Source organism: Hirundo rustica, chromosome 23 (genome assembly GCF_015227805.2).
Source record: "Hirundo rustica isolate bHirRus1 chromosome 23, bHirRus1.pri.v3, whole genome shotgun sequence".
Lineage (NCBI taxonomy): Eukaryota > Metazoa > Chordata > Aves > Passeriformes > Hirundinidae > Hirundo > Hirundo rustica.
In genome coordinates this window covers 1,860,022-1,879,067 of record NC_053472.1, presented here as the reverse complement: position 1 = coordinate 1,879,067, position 19,046 = coordinate 1,860,022, and the positions used below count along the sequence as shown (strand labels likewise).

The following is a 19,046-nucleotide window of genomic DNA, read 5'->3' as shown; positions in this document are numbered from 1 at the left end:
GCATTGCAGATGCCAAATCTCCCTTCATCTATCCCTGATCGTGGCAAAAGTTTCCTCCTGACTTTAGGAAGCGTGGGCTGTTGCTCCTGGCATCCCTCAGCTGCCCCATCCCATCACTCTGACTCACTGCACCGATTCCTTCAAGCCACAGCGGCTCCCAGGAAAAGGAATCGTGCCAAACTGGGGCATCCCGGGGTCATTTTGTCCACGTCTTCAGGAAATATCCCAAGGATCCATCGCACAAACCCAAGGAGGATGAGGATGGGACCCAGAGGTGCATCCCTGAGGATGAGGATGGATGGGTGAAGGATGCTCTTCACAGCAGCAACAAGCCAATGTTTAAGTTTTGTGGGAGGATAAAAAAAAAAAACAACCTTGTTATCACTCAGAGATTTATAGATGCTGTCCATCAGCTGGGAAAAAATACAAGAAGTCATTCAGAAGTTCACTGGAAAAGCCAAAACCACCCAAAATCCAAAGCTGCCCCATGAGGGTCTTGTTTTATCATTGAGTTGGAAAAGCAGTTATTCCTGATGTGCCAGAGGGGTCAAAACACTCTTCTCCCAATGCAACTTCATGCATTTAATCCAGAAGAGGAGATTTCCTTTAAAAAAAAACAAAAAAAAAACCCTTAGGGAAAAAAAGATGAGATTTCCTTAAAAAAAAAAGAAGTGACTTCCTTTAAAAAAAAAAAAAAATCCTAAAAAAAAAAAAAAAAGTTTCACTTAAAAAAGGAGTAACTTTTTAAAAAAGGCAATTTCCTTAAAGAAAGTGAGATTTCCATTAAAAAAAAAAGGAGATTTCCTTTATTTCCCCCTCCCCAAAAAGATGGAGGGAAAATGGGATATGTTCCTGCAAGCTCAGTGGGGAAGCTCAGCATCACTTTTCTCCTGTTTTTTTTCCTTTGCTGCATGACATCAAGGAGTGTTTAATGTTATTTATAAATAAATATCTAATATTATAAAGATCTCAGGTTAAAATAAAGGCGCTTATGGGCTGGATTTGGGAGCAAAGGCTGCAAAGTGCCTTAAAAAGCCCAATTTTGGGATGCTGAGGAACCCAGCATCCCCTTCTCTCCCTGACACCGCCAGCTCCCCTATTAACCTCTCCTGTAATTAGCCTCAAGCAATTAACTTTTGCTCCTAACGAAGGAATCTCAGTGCAGGGAGTTAAATAAAACAGGAGGGAGGAGGGGGGGGGGGGGGGGGGAAAAAAAAAAAATCAGGGGGAATCCTGAACCCATCATCTGCCTGCTCCATATAGCTCAAACCCAAAACAATGCGCTGCTTTTTCACCTAAATCTCCTAAAATCCAATTGATTCACCCAAACCCCTCTCTCCCCATCCACACGAGGCTGGAAAGAGCCCCCAAAACATCGGACCCCAAAGGTTTTGGGGTGTATTTTTTTTTTAGGAAGCGCCCGTTTTTCCACACGGGGATGATGCCAGCCACACCGAGTCAGCACTTTTGGAGGCATGATGTCCAAAAGTTTCATCAAAGCCAAGTCCAGTGAGCCACAAAACTGCTTCTCCCCACTCCAACCCCGAAACCTTGCAGGATTTAAAGGCAAAACTAAGTCGAAAAAAGCCAAATTAAGCCATTTCCTCTCCTATTTTCTGCTTCTCCCCGGCAGACAGCTGTCCCGCATCCCAGCCAAAAATAATCCATCCTCCCCCCGCTCCTTTCCTCAATCTAATCTCCCCGGCTGGGAGTTTGAAAATATCCTGCCGGGTTTAGGGTTTCCCGTTACCCGGTGGGCGGCGAGATAGTGGGAAAAAAAAAAAAAAAAAGATCCTTGGGAGGGAGGAAAAAAAACCGGGAAGAGCCCGAACAAAGAGCCGGAGCCCAAGTTGAGCTTGGACACCTAGCGAAGGACTGGGATGAAGCAGAGGGACACCCCCAAAGCCCCGGCAAAACTTCCCGAGTTGCACAATGCCACCGGCGGAGCCACTCTTCCCGCAGACGGAGACGCAACAAAAAAAAAAATTCGAGGATAGATTTCAAATGATTATTATTATTGTTGTTGTTATTATTATTATTAAGAAGAAGAAGAAGCCCTCCCTGCATTGCCGCAGAGCCACCAAAAGGGATTTCTGGAGCGTTCATCCAACGCTGCGGGATGGCAGGGGGAGCTGCCGAGGGGTCCCGTGGAGTGTTCCAGGGGGAAGGGGGTGCCCCGGGGGAAATGAGGGGCGCCAGCAGAAGGCGGCACACGGGGGGGACACCCCGGGGTGCCCCGCGGGTTTGTCCCAGGGGTGCGGCATTCCCGCCAGGGCCACGCTCGGGCGCTGGCGGCCGGCCCGCACGAGGCCCCGCGGGGTGGCACCGCCGTGCCCCCGCCCGCCGTGGGTGCCCCGAGCTCACCGGGCGCTTGGCGAAGCTGCGGGCAAAGCCCCCAGCCAGGCTGCACCGGGGGGGCAACATCCCGGCCACCAAATGCCATCAGCCGGGGGGGGGGGCTCCGGCCCTCCCCGGGGGTCGCGACTGCCACCGCTCCTCGGGGGAGCCGCGGCCAGCGGAGGGGGCGCTGGCATCCCTGCAAGCAGCCAAGGGGGATCGCAAATGGACGGGGCGAGGGGGGCTGCAGCCCCCAGGGAGGGCACCGCCAGCGGCCGGAGGGGGCTGGAGCAGCTCCGGGTGGGAGCACTGCAAGCGCTCGGGGCTCCGCGGCCGGCCCGCGGTCACCGCAGCGAGCACGGGGGACCGCGACCCCCGGGGGGGCACCGCAAGGGGAGCGGAGCGCGGATCCGGAACCGGCCGGGGGTCGCGGCCCCTCTGAAAGCACAGCAAGCGGCGGGAGGAGGCTGCAAGCAGCCGTGGGGTGCGACCCCCCGAAGAGCCCCGCGACCCTCCCGGGGGTTCCGCAACTTGTCGGGTGGGGGAGGGGGGGGGGGACCGCGACCTTTTTTGGGGGGGGGGGCTCTGTGAGCGGTTGTGGGGCGCGCAACCCGCAATCGCCGGGACAGCCCCCCCGGGATCGCCGCAGCCGGTCGGCGGATGGGGAGGAGGGGGTGCACCCCGCCCCCACGGCCGCATCCCCCCAAAATGATCGCGCCCGGCCGAGGGGGTCACGGCGGAGAACCGCAGCGGCACGGCCGGCCGCAGGTCAGCCCGCAGCGGGGAACCGGACACCGGGGACCGACACCCGCGCCGCCCCGGCCCCGCACCGCCGGGGAGACGGCGGGAACGGCAAGTTACTTCCCGCACCGGAGGGGATGGGGGCTGGGGGGGGGTGGGGATGGGGAGGGGGGGGGGATGTCCCCGCCGTCGCCGCACGTGCCCCGCCGCCCGCGCCGCTTTGTCCGCCGGGCTCCGCGGCTCCGCCCGCCCCCGCGCGGCGGCCCCGCCGTGAGTGACAGCCCTACCTGCCCGCCAATCTTCATCACACCGACACCGGCCTGACAGCGCGGCCGCCGCTCGCCGCCCGCCCGCCCGCCCGGCCCCGCCGCGCCGCCGCCGACAGGCCCCGCCCCCCGGCCGCCGCGCCACGCCCCCCACGCCGGGACACGCCTCCTCCGGGCCCTGCCCGCCGCCGGGACACGCCCCCCGGACACGCCCCCCCTCGCCGCGCCCCGCAGCGCCCCCTGCTGGCCGCCGCCGCTCACGCCCCCCCGCCCCCAAACCGAGCCGCCCCCTGCGCACCCCCCAGGACAGCGCTCAGACCCCCCCCGGCCACCCCTGATCCCCTCAGCCACACTCCCCACAGCACATCTGCCACCCCAGCGGCATCCGCCCCCCGCCTCTGTTTCCCAAATACACTGCCCCGCACGCGTTATTAACCCCCCAAAATATATTGCCCTTCCAGCAGCATGTGCTTCCCTCCGAATTTCCGCGCACCCCTTTCCCCCCATGAATGATTTTGCCATCCCAGATTCAGAGGCAGCCTTGGGCTCCCCTGACTCCAACCCCGGACTCCCTCGGGGTCCCCCCTCCATCCAGCCCCCCCGGGGATGCCTTACCAAACCTGTCCACCCCCAGCACAACCGTGAAATTTAGGGTACCCGGAGAAATCCCACCCCAAACCCCTCCTGTGGCATTATCCCTGGCAAAACACTCTTATTTTGGAAATATCCATTATTGCTACTTTTTTGGGGGGGGGGCTACTGACCTAGCTCCCCCTACCCAAATTTTGGGGATGAGACATCAGCTGCCCTTCTTTCTCCCAAAGACCCGAAGATGAGGTTTTCCTGGAATCACGTTCATTGGGAGCATTGAATCCTACAGCCAAATTTTCCCACATTTTGTTGCAAAATCCACGGGGACAGATTTTTCTGGATCAGTCTGGCCATGGGGGGTTTTTTTCTCCCAATTTTCCATCACCTTCCCTAATGAAAAATGCCATCAAGAATGGCTTTAATGATAAGCACTGAATTTCTTCCCATTTCCTAAAGATATTGGGTGGGGGAGTGAGTCACTCAAAAGAGTCCCAGAATTCCTTTGGAATACGTTAAGGAATAGGTTAAAACTGACTCCAGAGAGTTTCAGAGGGGTGTACAAGCCTGGGGCACTAAATGGTGTGTAAGGGATGGCCACAGGGTCAGGGATGCAATGGGAAAGTGGACAAACAAATTAAATTTAAGGCCAGGAAGCCAAAAACACTTTAATTTTTCCTCTTCAGTTTTCCAGAACAAGTGGCCTCTTGAAAACTCAGCATTCCTAAATCCCTCCTTCTAGTTTCTCCCGAAAAGAAGTCCATCCAGAAAATATTCGCTCCGCTGTTTGTGCTTCCTCCTTGGGAGCAGGCTCTAACACTCACTCATGTCCTTTGGGTTGGCCAGTGAGGAGCAAGGGGAAAATAGATGGCTCCCCCTTGGAATCCATCAATAAAATAACAGAGAGATGCAGTGAGTGGTTGGGATGAATCCCACCCCCCTCAAAAAAAAAAAAAAAAAAAATTAAAAAAAAAAAATCACTGCATTGCATCACTGAGAAAACCAGCGGGAACTCAGAGCATCCTCCCAGTCCTTTGGAGATGTTGGAATGATTTATAGGAATTTCTTGCCTTGTAAATCAGCCAGTGGGACGTTTTTCCCCTCCCTTATTACTATTCCACAGAAGCGAGCAAAGATGAGGAGCCATAAAGCTGTCGCCGGTTGTTTCAACCAGCTGGGGATGCCAGACAGAAAATATTTCGGGTTTTGCAGAAGCTGGAGGAATGGAAAGGAAGAGAGAAGGGGAGGCAGATGGAAAAGCCATCACCGTGATATCAAAGGACCACTGGATCATCCACACTTGGCATCTCATCTTCCTCGCATCTCGTCTCGGAAAGCAGGGATGTAAAAGAGCAAGCACATGCGGGGCATATTTTAAGCTGCATCATTGCCAAAAACATCCAAGAGCTCAAAATTTTAGGGTTCTCGTGGTACAGGGATATTTCATATGGAGCCAGCAGCAACAAGCTCCTCACATTCGTTCCTCAAGCATCCCACATCTGATCCTTGAATATCCCACGTTCACTCCTTGGGCATCCCTCATTTATCCTCCCCAATTTGTTACCAATCGCCAAAGCAATTCCTCCGCTGGTTTTGGAATCTCACTTTTAAACTACAGGGAAAGTATCCAGGCCCAGATTATTCCTTCACAAAGGCAAAAGCTGCTTCTTCCCCCGAGAGTTTTCTTCCAGAGGTTAATTATCATCAATTATCATCCCTGGTTAAAAAAATACATCTCCCAGTTGGATTGGCCACTTCATCACTCAGCCATGGGAGCTTGTTGGAGAGGGGTTTTTTGTGATAAATTAAAATTCTCTCACTCTCAATCTCATACTTCTTTTTCCCCCCCAAAAAAGCATCTTTCTGCAGGTCATTACTGAGTGATTTTATTTTTGGTCAGGTCTCGTCCTCCAAACCCTGAGCCTCCAGATCTCCAGGACCAGAGATGCCTGGCTGCATCTCTTCTGAGAAGAATTTGGGTACCAACACACTTCTTCCCACCCTGGACAGCATGTCCAAACCCCCAAACCAGGAAACCCTCCTTCGGACACTTTTATCCATCCCTATCCCAATCCGGATTGCTGGAAAACCTCCCTGAAATTAAACCCCCTCCACTCAAAATTCCCCCAGATCTTGGAGGTTGTGCCATTTCCATGCCCCACGCTGGAGCACGGGCACCTCAGGGAGATTTTTTTGCACAGGTGAAGTCAGTGGTGTAAATATATAATTGCCACAAACTCACTGGCACTTATTCCAGAGGACATGGACGGGTCCTTTCCAAAAGAGACGAGTACTCGGAGCAGGTTTGATGAAATATTAAACATTTGGCAGGAGCAGCGACATACATAACCAGCAATATTTACATTTTTACATAACGGGCTTCAGGAGAAAACAAATTACATAAAATATAGAGGTTTAGTCTCCATCATTTCACTGCTCCTCCATAAATAATTCAATTCTCTTTCCAAGATTGTATTATTGCTCGTGTCAGATTTCTCGAAGAAAAACTGTGACGGGATTCTCCGCAAGATGCATAAGAGCAAAACCCGGTAAATTATTCAATGATAGATATTAAAAACAAGACAGGGTTTGGGGACATTTCCTTGAGGCTGAGCCCGGCTTAAGCACTGCAGCAGGTTGGAGGGGTAAAATGTCCCTCCCAAATTCCAGGGAGGGTGTCCTCAGGAGATAAAAGATGCTACAAAGAAATCCCTAAAGACAATTTAGGACGTGTTTCAGGCAGGGTGTTTCTCCAAACTGTCCCAGTGGTACCCACCAAACCTTCATCCCTCTGGCTCGGGCGCTACATTCGGATCTGTATCCAAATCACTCATTAAAATTTGTGCTGGATTTTTGGGAGCTATTTAAGGACACTGATATTTTCTTACACTTTTCCAAACACTATCCAGTAATGGTTTTCAAGAAGTGAGAAGAAAATTCAGCATCAACCAATGCAGCCTTAAAAGCAGTGTAGGGACCATGCACACAGCAAGTCATCTGTCCAAACCCAACAATGCTTGGGGTGAAATCAAAGGATTTCTCAAATTTTAACTGTTTAGCTCAAGGAAGATTTCTATATAACCCGATTTTCCCTCCACTTTTGGTCCTTCACTTACTCACAGGACAACCCCTCATTTTACCTGTGCACATGGTTTTCCTGGGAATAATAAGAGTGTCAGCCCCAAAAGATTTAAAACACCGAGACAACAACGTTATTTTTGAAGCCACCGCGCATTTAAAACAATCTCAGACGCACAAACGAGCATGTAATTTCACAAGAACTAATAGATAAATACATGGGAGAATATAATTAAAGGGTTTATCAATAATCCACGGGGACAAGGAGGATATATTAAGAATAAATGATCAATGCCAGGATGGCTCTATACTCCCAGAGGTTTTCCTATGCAAGATTAAATAAGATTAGGTTTGCGTCTTGCGAGAGGTTGATGGATTGATAATAAAAATAGCTAAAGCCAAAACAAAGGATTTTTCCCAACTGATGGGCAAAAATCCACCAAGCAGCTGGGACTGAGTGGGAAAAGATCTAAAAAATGGGATTTCACCCTTCCTCACACCGGCTGAGTGGGGTTAATGATGGCTTGTTGAGCCAGGGAAGCGTTTTGGGGTCCTTCCAGAGGGCAAGTGATGAATAAATGGCAGGTTATATATATTTTGATTAGAAAATCCCTGCTGCCAACTTACTCCTCTTAAATGTTTAATTTCAAGGCATAATAAGTCCTCGGCTGGTTTTTGCTGCTCCTTCGGGCTCTCCCGTGCAAAGTTACTGAAGGCATCTGACTGACTGATCCTTTCCCAAGCATTTCCAGGGATAAATAAAAAATAAAAGGAAGGCTCTGGATGTTTAAAGTGACTTACCTCCAGCACTTGGACGAGCTTTGGAGTCTGTTTTCCAGAGGCAATGTCAGCTGACTGTGATAGAGATGGGCTGGAGGGACACCCATAGGGGGAGAGACAAAAATTATAAATAATTGTAAAACCACACCTTGTGCAAACACTGCAAAAACAAAACCAGGCTTGGCCAACAGGCTGAGCCCCCCTCCAGTTAATGTTTCCCTTGGGTACCTGCAGCACCTGGAGATGCTGATCCTGCCCTTTTAAATTTTTGACTCCACCTGAGATGTTTCTTCACCTTGGCTGGGCTTTGGCGCTCGTTCCCCATCCTCGTTCGGGTTCAGCCCATGATGGGAGCTCAACCTTCACCTGCAGCATCTCCTCACTGAGCTATGCCAGCACCAGCCTGGCTTCCCAGGAGCTGGTGAAGGGAGAAGCGGAGAGATGGTCACAACTCTTTAAAGATGCAAATTGAGAAGCAGCCATCATAACAAGAGAGCTCTGCTAATTCTCTTACGAGTATGCAGATTTCAACGCTGACTTTTCCTAGGCTTATTTGTTTTATTTAGCAATAAATTTAATACCAGGTCCCTGAAGCAAAGAGACAGATGGACTATAAACTTTGAATTTTGAGTAGTTTTACTTTCTTAGGTTCATGCCATCTTTGATGTCTTCTGAAATTACATCTTGGAAAGTTCGCAGGGATTGAATTCTGCTTTTTTACAGCCCTCAAAGCCATTTGATTAGCCCCTTTTATTTTTTTTTGTTCTTGTGCAGGTTACCTGAAGGATCTTAAATACCATCTCAGTGATTCATATCCTTGGCTGCCAGAGTTGTCTCAGGGAGCTGCCAGTGGACCTGAGAAAACCAAAGCACTACACAAGATCTTCTCCGCGGGCGAAGAAAAGCAAAATTAGTTTTATGCATCTCTTGGGATGGAAAACCTCTGAGATCTGAGACCAAAACCCCTGGGCTGAAATAAAACGGTGCCCTTGCAGAACACAGGGCGACTGGGGTGGGGTTTTGGAAGGACCTCAAAGTCATAATGCAGCAGGAAGGATTCATCTCCTTTTTTTTTTTTTTTTTTTTTTTCCCATCCACCAGCAATTTAAAAAATTAGGTTGGAAATGAGGAGAAACAACTGAGAGGTCGGTGCAGCCCAGAGGAGCCTCTGGGAGGAGGGTGGTCTCCATCCTTCTGTTGTCCACAGGTGGTTGGATGAAGCCATGAGTTGTTTGAATACCATGATGGTCAGATACACGAGAACATCCTTTTTACTGACAACCCCGAGGCGTGTGAAAATTTGAAATTGAATCTGGAGGTGTAAAAATCACATCCCATGTGCTCAGGAGTCAGGGAGAGGTGAACTTAAGGATAACACCGGGACTTTTGAAGTTAACTCCTTTGACCTAGCAGAGCTGGGCCCAGCCAGGTCCCGTCACGACTGATTTCCCTACCATCACATACACAAATGGGAAGGAAATTAAATTTAAAAGAAAAAAAAAACACAACAACAACAAAAAAACCACATAATTTCTAAGCTGCAGCCCAGGAAACAGAGGGAAAAAAAATCGATACGTGTCAAATGAAAAAAGGGGGAGAACAAAGGTGTTGCGAGGAGCCAAGAATAAAACCAGACTGAAAACTGCAAACAGGCCTGACTGCCAAAAAAATCCACCTGCCTGAAAGTCCTGCGGGTCTCAGCAATAAATCTGGGCCATTTCAGCAGTTGTTGGTTGCTTTCAGTCACCCAACATCCCATGTTGCCATCGCTCAAGCCTTTCCAGTTTTGAGACATTATTGACTGCTCAATTGCAATGGAATTATGACAGATGATTATTATGGGCGCATTAAAGTCTAATGAGGGGCCGGTGATTAATGCCATTGTGAAGAATACCAAAAGAACTGATGAGGGTGAGCCGCTTAAAATGAGGCGCTGTGGGTTTCGTTATCTATTATGTTCTTGGTTTCTCACCTGAAAGCTCTGGGGTGAAAAGGAAGTGGAGGTTTACACAGGTAAAGGATTCCAAAGTGATGATGTGTGGAGGACCCATACAGGTACTCTTTAAGGGTAAGATTGGTGGGAAATAGCATTTCTGGGGGAAATGTGTGGGAAATAGGAGTTTCACAGAAAAACATTTGACTGTGGGCTTTGGGAACGCCGTTAGAAAAGCGAATTTTAATTGTTACCATCTCCCCAGACCTTGTTCTTGTCTTTCTTTTTCCCCTCGATCTTCTTATACTCATTTTCCATGGATTCTTTACCTCCTTCCTTTAGCTTAGCGTCTTCTCTGTCCCTTGCAGCACTAATGGAGGTCTCTACAGCCAAATTCCAATCTCTCAGGAAGTTTCTCTCCTCCTTCCTCTCTTTGGCTGGAACAGATTTTGCCACAGTATCAACCCATGTGATATTGTCGATATGACATATCCATGGGGACACCTCACCTCGTGTGGTGATGACATTAAAACCTTCCCAGGAGACAACTACAGGAACTTTCTTTTAAAAGGGTATTTAGGGAAACTGCAGCAGTTGCTTGAACTTCAGAGAACCAAGTATCCGAAACTTTATTTGCACCAATCTATAAATTTACTGGACTGAACTAAAGTTGCATTTACTATAGCAAGTCACCAAACCCAAATAATTACCAGCTTCCTCCCACTTGGGAGTGATGTGAACCATAAGAGGAATCATAAGGTGTGATGACAGAGACACCCTCTCTTCCTCCATCCACCTTCTCCAGGGTTGTTCCAGTCTTGTCCCACAGTGGGAAATATTTTCTCTCCCATCACCAACCAGGGCCTTTTAGAGGCATTTCCACTTGCTGGGATGAGAATTTTTTTTTTTTTTCCCATTTGAAAAGTGACTTCATATTCCATTTTATTATTTTTGAATGTTGCAGGATTTATGCTGTTTGAAGTCTTACATCCTCATTTCCCGTCAGGATGATTAAAATTGATTTCCGCCATCAGCTAGAAAAAGATAATCTGAAGTGGGTTCCTGTGAGGGAGAGCTCTATCCCCACTGGAGACATTACTAACCCTCTCCTATTATTTTAACTTTCTTTTTTGAGGGGTTTTCTCTTTGGGAAAGGACAACTCAGTGCTTCTCAGCCAGAAGTGTCCTCCAGGTAAGTCGGAAAGAACTATTTAACCTCGTATTTCCCATCAGAGAAAGTGGACTGAAGGATTTAAATAGCTCTTGTTTACCACTGCTACCCTCCTGGCAGTATTTTTAGAGAAGTAATTGGATCCTCCTGACGCCTCCTCTTTGCTTTCTGGACTCCACATCCCCTGACCCCACACCTGCACCTGTCCCAGTTTGTATCTGGCCAAGCTGAAACGGGATGGGTTTTTTTCCCCAGCATTAAGCTGGGTGGTTCCCAGTGCACTCTGAAACTTTGCAGGAGGACGAGGGAGGGATTTGGGCTGGAAAACCATTGGCAAGCTGTAAAACATCTGGCCAACAAAGAAAACATGGAAAAAATTAGTGCAGAAGGCAAGTACCCATCTCTTAAATCCACTAAATATGGAATATTCTGAATTTTTTAAAAAAATCAATTAAAATGAATAATTTTTTTCTAAATCAATTCAGTACATTTTTATAATTGATTAAACAAATGTTAAAATTAACAAAATCAGCTAAATGCTGGGTATCCTGAGTAATCTCCAAAATACCCCTAAAGCATAAATAACGCCTTCCCAGGCTGAAAGAACCTTGGGGCCTCATGACCACACTGGTTTGCAGCAAAACCCCGTAAGCAAATTTATGCAAATGAGGGTTGCATGATGATTCCTTTCACACCAAGGATGAAACGTTAAGTGTGTACTCGCACTCTTTTCCCCAACCACCATCTCCAGACTCCCAAACCACAAGGAATCCCCCCCAAAAAAGGGGTCCCCAGACAGGTCCCCACCATCCAACAGATCCCCATCACAAGGCTTAAACACCCTTACGAGAGAGTAATTTAACGCCATTCCCAGCTTAAGCTCCATATCTACCGGGCGTGAAATTAGTTCCAGCAAGCTGCAAATTTGCCACTAATAAAAATATTTAGCAATTCGCTAGTCTTTAAATCAGGAGCAGAATATTTTCTTTCTTGCATCAACGCCTGTTTCTTTTTAATTCTAATATTGGAGCACCGGGGAGCTCCAGCCGTAAAACTGGAAGTCTCACGACGGCGCGAGCAGTTTTAAATCAGTCCCCTCAGCGCTTCCAACTCCTCCACCAAGAGTTTGATCATTTATTATCGTTGGACACTTAGGCCATGTTGGTTATTTTGGCCACCAGGATGAGCTGGGCATGGTGGATTTGCAGGTTTTAACCCAAAAGAAGCCATCCTGACCCAAACCCGCTCTGTTTCTAGGGGCTGCTCCTCTCACAAAAGAGCTTTGATCCACGTGATCCTATCTTGCAGGATTTGAAGGAAGGTGAGCTCTCCGTCCTCTTTAATTAGCCTCAGCACTAATTGCATCTCTCTGCCAAGCCCATTTCATCCAATGCCAGCCTCAGGATCTTTGTCACGCCTTTGCTAAGAAATGCCCCAATTCCCTGATCTCTTCCTTGGGAAAAACTATCCACAGTGATGAGGCAGCCTTCAAACCACCCCTTTTCTTTGGCAGGACAGCAGCACCCATCCACGGGACAACACTGAATTATTTGTGCTCAAATAAATCCTTTGAACTGGGTTTTCTGGGCCATGAGCCTCCAACAGCATCTGTATGACTCCGCTTTTCCTTATTTAAAGCAGATTATTGCTTGAGAACCTTGCCAGGAAAGGCTTTATGGTACCTATATTATGGATATCCAACACGTTGGAGCTGGAATTAATCATCCCCGCGTCATTTGTCATCACTTTGATGTGTCCTGTCCCCAGCACAAGGGTTTGAGTGCAGATGCCACATGGTGCAAATCCAAATTCTCGGAGGAACCTGAATGTGTGACACCAGCAAACTTCCCTACATCAACAGTTATCCTGGAAAAAAACACCACAAATATGAGACTTCTCCCAGAGTCACGCGAACAACACAAAAATCCTCAATATTTGCTGCTCTCCCATGTTTTTATTCACCTGTTATATCCAGCATTGCCTTTCTCACACTTTCTGTTACTCCGTTTTTCCAGGTGCCATGCAACACTGACACGAGCAATAAAAGGGACCAAACGCCAGCAGGTAAACGCTGGAAGGAAAAGTCATTTTAGGCCAGCAATAACTGATTCTTGGGCAATAAACTCAGATTTTTGCGTTCAGCTGATGGGCTGATGGAGCAGTCTGCAAGGCAAATCCTCAGCAAGGCATTTCTGATGCTGGGAGGAGGCTGAGATGCAGAAGAGGGACGTGTTCAGGATGACGAGCTTTGTTGCAGATGAGTTGAAGAAATTTCTGGCGAAGGTCGTGCGTGGAAATATCGCACCAATGGGGTTGGTTTTCCCAGTTTTCCTTGTCTGTGGGTTTCCCATTTGCCTTCATTGTGCTCAGAGAAACCTTGCTGTGATACCATACGGGCTGTGCAAATGTATATTATTAAATACTATGTATCATATGTAATACATTATGTATCTATATATTATTAAATAGTGAAAACATTTAATATTAAAGGGATAAATATATAAGTGTTTTGGAGGGGGTTGGGCTGCTGGACATTGTTTAAACTCCAAAGCTGTGCTTGAGTTACCCTCAGCCCTACTGCCATGATGGGGTTAAAACCAACAATGGCTCAGAGCTGGCCATTGGGTGTATATATGAATGCCATGTATGCAATATACAGTTTGCTGGGCTGTACATTGCATTTATTCTTCAACTTCTGACCAAATATCTGGGCTGTGGTGTGGTCCACCAGCAGGATCAACAGCTGGACGATTCAAGCTCTCTGCTTCAAACTCTTAAACTGGCTTAACATTGCTGTTGCTAGTATCAAGAAACTACCAAGGCAGCACCAAGACATGGAGATGAGGAATAAAAACCCAATCAATATGGGAAGATGTTAACGAGGCCATTAGAAAAGCTGTGGGTAAGAGGTACAAGAGAAAAATAGGCCAAGGAAAAGCCTTATTGGCTGATGAATAAAACTTGTCGCTTCTGGATGAAAAGGCAAAGGATGCAAAAGGAATGGCAGAAGGAGAAAGCTCCAGTTGAAAACAGCACTTTGAAAAAGAAATTTGGGGGCTTAGAAACTACCTGGTTTAAAAAAAAAAAAAAAAAAAAAAAAAAGAAAGAAAGAAATGAGAAAACAGAGAAAAGCAAAGGGAGATTCCCAAACAACGGGAGCAAACGTTCCACTGCTCATTGCCAGCAGGAAGCACAGGGAACAACAGAAGAGAAAGACTGGGAAAAGAAGGGCAGAGATGGACATCAACAGGGCAGGGATTGCAGAGGGGAAAAAGCCCTGCCTGGTGAAATTAACAACAGGAAGCGGAGCAGGAAGGAATTTGCTATCAAACATACGTTTTTAATATGTTGGCAGCCGGTTGCCACTCTATGCCAAGTCAAGGCAGGTGTGGGAGACGGTTTGCGTTCTGCTCGCTGGAGCATTTGGTGTCATGCTGGCGACACTGATTCCATCACAGGGAAAGGCAGGTTGGTGCTGCACAGAATAATTAACCGCTGGTTTATTCCTCCCCTTGAAAGAAGCGACAGAAAAAATGCCCGCTCAGGTGACATTTTATGCAGCCGAGGTGTTGCAGACTTCAAGGGGTTGAGACGGAAAATATCGGTGTTCAGGTTTTTTCGGGTTAAATGGTAGGTGAGCCTGGAGTGCCTGGGGTTGGAACTAGATCGTCTTTAAAGTCCTTTCCAACCCAAACTAATTTGTAATTCTGAGATCCTATGATAAAGTCACTCATCAAACCACACTGGCCTGGGTGTGATCGGCAAGATGTGATGGCGAAGAGACAGGATTTATAAACAGGCTGAAATATTTATTTTAAATGGGAATTCCTCTTGTCTTGATACCAAAAGATGCTTGTAGCATGGACAAACCTCCCTAGTTTGGCTTGGCTGCCCCAGACCCCCAGCATGGCTGTTCCAAAACCCTGTTGTAGACCCCACGTCAGCGTTACTGTATTAACGAAATCTGCCTGATTTTGGCCCGAAATATAATTAAGGGTGTGGACAACTCCGTTTTTAGGGTTTTTGGGTGAAAGCGTGTTCAGCGGCGCTCCCTGCAGCAGGGTGCGCAGGAGCTGGGTGGCACCGGCCAGCGCGAGGTAATGAGGCACCGATCCGTCTGCACCGGGAGGGGAGGGGAGGGAAATTCCCGTTCCACCGGGAGCATCTGCGAGCTCTGGGACGGGGGCTGTGCCGCGGGACGGGGAGAGGCTGGAGCGGAATCCCGCGGATTCCATCAGGCCACGAGGGCAGGGGTTCAATAGGACTGGGACCGGGGTGGGGGCCGCGATGAGGACCGGGATCGGGGCTGGGATCGGGATAGGAACCAGGATCGGGATCGGAGCCGCGATCGGGTTTGGTTTCCCCGGCGCGCCCCCGCCTACTGCGACGCTCCTAAAGCCCCGCCCACCCTCCACCCTCAGCCAATGGGAAACGCCGGGACAGCGGCGGCCGCGCCCCCGCCCTCCGCCCCTCAGCCAATAGACAGTGCGGGGCGCCCCGCGGGCAGCGCTGATTGGCCGGCGCCGCGCGGTTGCTAGGCAGAAGCGGCGGCGCGGGGCGGCATGGCGGGCGCGCTGGGCGTGGGGCCGGGGGTGCTGGCGCTGCTGCTGCTCTGGGCCATGGCGCTGCTGCTCGTGCTGGCGCTGGCCCGCGCCGGCCGCGCCCGGTGAGCGCGGGGACGGGGCGGGATCGGGCCCGGTGAGCGCGGGACCGGGCGGGATCGGGCCCGGTGAGCGCGGGGACGGGGCGGGATCGGGCCCGGTGAGCGCGGGGACGGGGCGGGATCGGACCCGGTGAGCGCGGGACCGGGCGGGATCGGGCCCGGTGAGCGCGGGGACGGGGCGGGATCGGGCCCGGTGAGCGCGGGGACGGGGCGGGATCGGGCCCGGTGAGCGCGGGACCGGGCGGGATCGGGCCCGGTGAGCGCGGGGAAGGGGTCGGGATCGGGCCCGGTGGGCGCGGGGACGGGGCGGGATCGGGCCCGGTGGACACGGGGTTTCGGGCCCGCCCCGATGGGCGCGGGGATTGGGGCCCGTCCCGGTGGACGCGGGGATTGGGGCCCGCCCCGATGAGCGCGGGGGTTCGGGCCCGTCCCGGTGAGCGCGGGGGTTCGGGCCCGTCCCGGTGGGCGCGGGGACGGGGACCGGGCAGGATCGGGCCCGGTGGGCGCGGGGGTTCGGGCCCGGCCCGGTGGGCGCGGGGGTTCGGTGCCGCCGGTGCTGAGCTCGCCCCGCTGTCGCCGCAGGGTCGCCGCGGTGCCCGTGGCGCTCGGAGCCGCCGCGCTCACGGCCGCGCTGGTGCTCTTCCCCCGGGAGGGCGAGAGCCCGGCCCCAGCCGGCGCTGAGGAGGTGAGCCCGGGCATGAGGGGCCGGGAGGGAGGGGCGGTGCCCCGGCCGTGCCCCGAGGCCCCGGGATGGGCCCGGAGAGCGAGGCACGGCCCCGGCTCTTGCCCTGCAGTCCCGGGGATGAGCCTTTTCCTTGGGGATGGCCTCGGATGCGTCTTTTCCCCGGGGATGGGCCGCAAGGATGCCCTGAGCCCCGGGAATGGGCTTTGACCTCAGCGACAGCCCCGGCACCATCCCCGGTGCCCAAGGGGATTGCCCCGTGCTGCCTTTTTGGTCCCCTGCGGCTCCTTCTTCCGCTGGCACAGGCTTTGGAGCAGGTAACTATTAATTTCTCTAACTAAATTGCTGATTTACACACTAGTCCGCCTGACCCGTGGGGTTTGGCTCCCCTCCTCCCGTCCCCTGGGGCTCTGTGCCCTCCTGCTCTGGTCCCTCCCAGCTCCAGCAGCCTCTGCTCCCTCTCTGCCTTTCCCTTTCCTTATCGTTTCCCTTCCAATTCTGCAGCCTTTCGCTTTCCCCTCAGCTCTCTTTTCTGATTAAAGCCCAGCTACAGCTCTTTAGCTCTCTTGTCGGCTCTTGCCGTGCTTCAGCATGATGCCGTCTGCGTTGTCAGGCACAGGGATCTGCCCCCGTTTTTGGATCTGCCGCCTTGAGCTCTCCCAGAGCTCTTTGGGCTTTGAATACACAAAGTTTTGGGGCCTTTCAGGCGCCGCTTCCTCTGTTCTATTATTAACTCATGTTAATTATTGCTCTTCTGGTTCTTGTTCTGCGTAAATCCCTACTAAAAGATACTTGTAACGTTCTTTTCTCCTGCCCGTGTCACATCTGACCTGCTCGTCTGAAGGTTAGGAGTGAGATGAAGGGCAGCCCAGTGCGTGTTTGTTGCCCGGGAGGCAAATGGAATTGGAAAGCTTATTTCTTCTTTACGGATCTTCAATTGGACTGGACCTGCCCTGCCTATCAATAATACATGACCTGGGCTTTCTGCACCAAAACTCTGCTAATTGGCTAATTAAAAAGTGAAACGTGCAGAAGGAGCCGGCGCTTGGCTCACCAGAGACTCTCTGCAGGAGCACCAGGGCTGAGCTAATGCGATGGATAAAGCTGAGCCGGGGCTGAGCAGAGCTCTGGGGGGTCTGGGGAGCAGAGAGGGGATTTCATAAACAGCCTCCTCGCTCTGGGCTTCTCTTTGTGTCTTGCCTAGCTACCATAGCTTTTTTTTTTTTTCTTTTCTCACTGTCTCCCTTCTGAAAGGGAAGCAGGGCTGGAGGTTTGTGATGGGGAGAACTGCTTCAGGGCTTGACTGCTGTCTCTTCCCTCTGCTCAGGACTGTGCTGCTCCACATTAACATTCCCAACAGCTTTTTGCAGGGATTCTTGTTCTCGTTCGTTGCACACTGTGCATCCCAGAGAGTGCCCATGGCCAGGGATGAAAAGCAAGGAGGGAAATCTGGGGGAGCCCCAGTGGTTCCTATTTCCAGGACATAGCGTGCTCCCTCCAGGCTCCTGGAGCAGGCTGGGGCTGTGACGTGCTGGGTTCTTTGTGTTTCTCCTCCCTGCAGATTGTGGACACCTTCCTCATTGGCCGCTTCATCCTCCTGGCTGTGATGAGCCTGGTCTTCCTCGGGTGCCTCTTCCTGTTCCTGATTTATCACCTCATGGAGCCTTTGTATGCCAAGCCGCTCCACAGCAGCTAGAGACAGCAATCTCTGCAAAGAGCAAATCCCGATTTCATGGGAATAAACCAGAGAGAGACCCCAGGAGACTGTTCTGGAGGTGACCACGGTGTTCTTTCTGAGCTCAGGAAGAGCCAGCGAAGAAAGTGAAGTCTTTGCTTCATCTTAAAAAGCAAAGTTTGGTCTGAGCACGAGCCCCTTCTTCCCCTGGGGGTTCAAGGCTCTGCACCTGCAAAGGTGTGTGAACCTCTGGATCCTGCTCTCGTTTACAGGAGAGCTGAGATCCAGGAACTTGGTGCTGCTCCTGGTTCAGTGCATTGACCTGAACCGAGATGGTTTGTTACTGTTACCCACAAGAGATGTTTGTTACTGCTCCTTTTTCACTGTGGTTGAATAAAACTCTTTGAGAAATCCCCGACTCAGGCTTTATTTATTCCACAGGGATGTCACATTTGGCCACACTGTGGTGACAGTGCCCATGAGAACTGCCTTTTTCTGGGGCAGATGTGGGGGGTTGAGAAAAAGAAACCAAACGACCATCAGTGTGTGGCCATGGATTATTTGGGATGGTCCCTTGGACTGGAAATCAGGGGCTTTGGAGTGGGGAGTGAATAACACGCAGAGTGATGCCAGAACAGCGAATGGAACTCTGCCCTCCCCAGCAGTGGGGGAAGAGCTGTGTCTGCCCTCCCTTGTGCTGGGCAGTCCTGCCAGCCATGGAAAAGTGTTGTACCTGTGTGTTGAACGCCTGTGGAGGCCCTGAGGTGTCACCCTGGCTGCTGCCAAAGGCTCGGAGCTGCTGCTTCCCTAAAACTTCAAAGCATCGCTCAATTCTAGCATAGATCCTGCTGAAGCTGCTGGTCAATTCCAACACCTTCCCTGTCCCTATTTCCCCCTCTTGCAGGAGAAAACACTCTCTGTGTTTTGCAGGAGCAGCAATGGGGTTGAATCCCAGTTTTGTCCCTGTTTTTGGGTGGAAGCCTTTGGAACAGTCCTGAAGCAGAGCCCAGCCATCGGCCTGTGCTGAGAGGAACCTGAGCAGCGGTGGCACGAGCGGTCTGCACAGCCACTGCTGCTCTGTGCTCTCAGTGGCAGCAGTTTGTTTTCTTGCACGAAATCTCAAAAGGCTTTT

The 19,046-nt window shown here is 51.0% G+C and overlaps 2 protein-coding genes across 5 annotated transcripts in view; one reads left to right on the top strand and one right to left on the bottom strand.

Moving 5' to 3' along the window:
* The window catches only part of PKNOX2 (PBX/knotted 1 homeobox 2), a 91,700-nt gene extending 88,270 nt beyond the window's left edge, over window positions 1-3,430 (bottom strand). For all 3 annotated transcript variants that reach the window (XM_040085258.2, XM_040085256.2, XM_040085261.2), the window contains exon 1: window positions 3,366-3,430. The gene's annotated coding sequence lies outside the window, so the exon portion shown is untranslated. The remainder of the gene's footprint in view (window positions 1-3,365) is intronic.
* Window positions 3,431-15,456: 12,026 nt separating this feature from the next.
* TMEM218 (transmembrane protein 218) lies at window positions 15,457-18,325 on the top strand. Of its 2 annotated transcripts, XM_040085118.1 has the most exons (3): window positions 15,457-15,560; window positions 16,140-16,242; window positions 17,801-18,325. In XM_040085118.1, the coding sequence occupies exons 1-3, from the start codon at window positions 15,457-15,459 to the stop codon at window positions 17,933-17,935; spliced, it is 342 nt and encodes a 113-aa protein (XP_039941052.1). In that variant the 3' UTR covers window positions 17,936-18,325. The 2 variants fall into 2 exon arrangements, with proteins under 2 accessions (XP_039941052.1, XP_039941051.2); XM_040085117.2 differs by lacking the exons at window positions 15,457-15,560; window positions 16,140-16,242 and adding an exon at window positions 16,331-16,556.
* The last annotated feature ends 721 nt before the right edge of the window (window positions 18,326-19,046 follow it).

Bases quoted from the DNA above. Each gene is read 5' to 3' on its own strand.
- TMEM218 (XM_040085118.1), top strand. From the start codon at position 15,457: ATGGCGGGCGCGCTGGGCGTGGGGCCGGGGGTGCTGGCGCTGCTGCTG. The intron at 15,561-16,139 runs GTGAGCGCGGGG...CTGTCGCCGCAG, and splicing joins GCCCGCGCCGGCCGCGCCCG to GGTCGCCGCGGTGCCCGTGG. The intron at 16,243-17,800 runs GTGAGCCCGGGC...TCCTCCCTGCAG, and splicing joins CCCCAGCCGGCGCTGAGGAG to ATTGTGGACACCTTCCTCAT.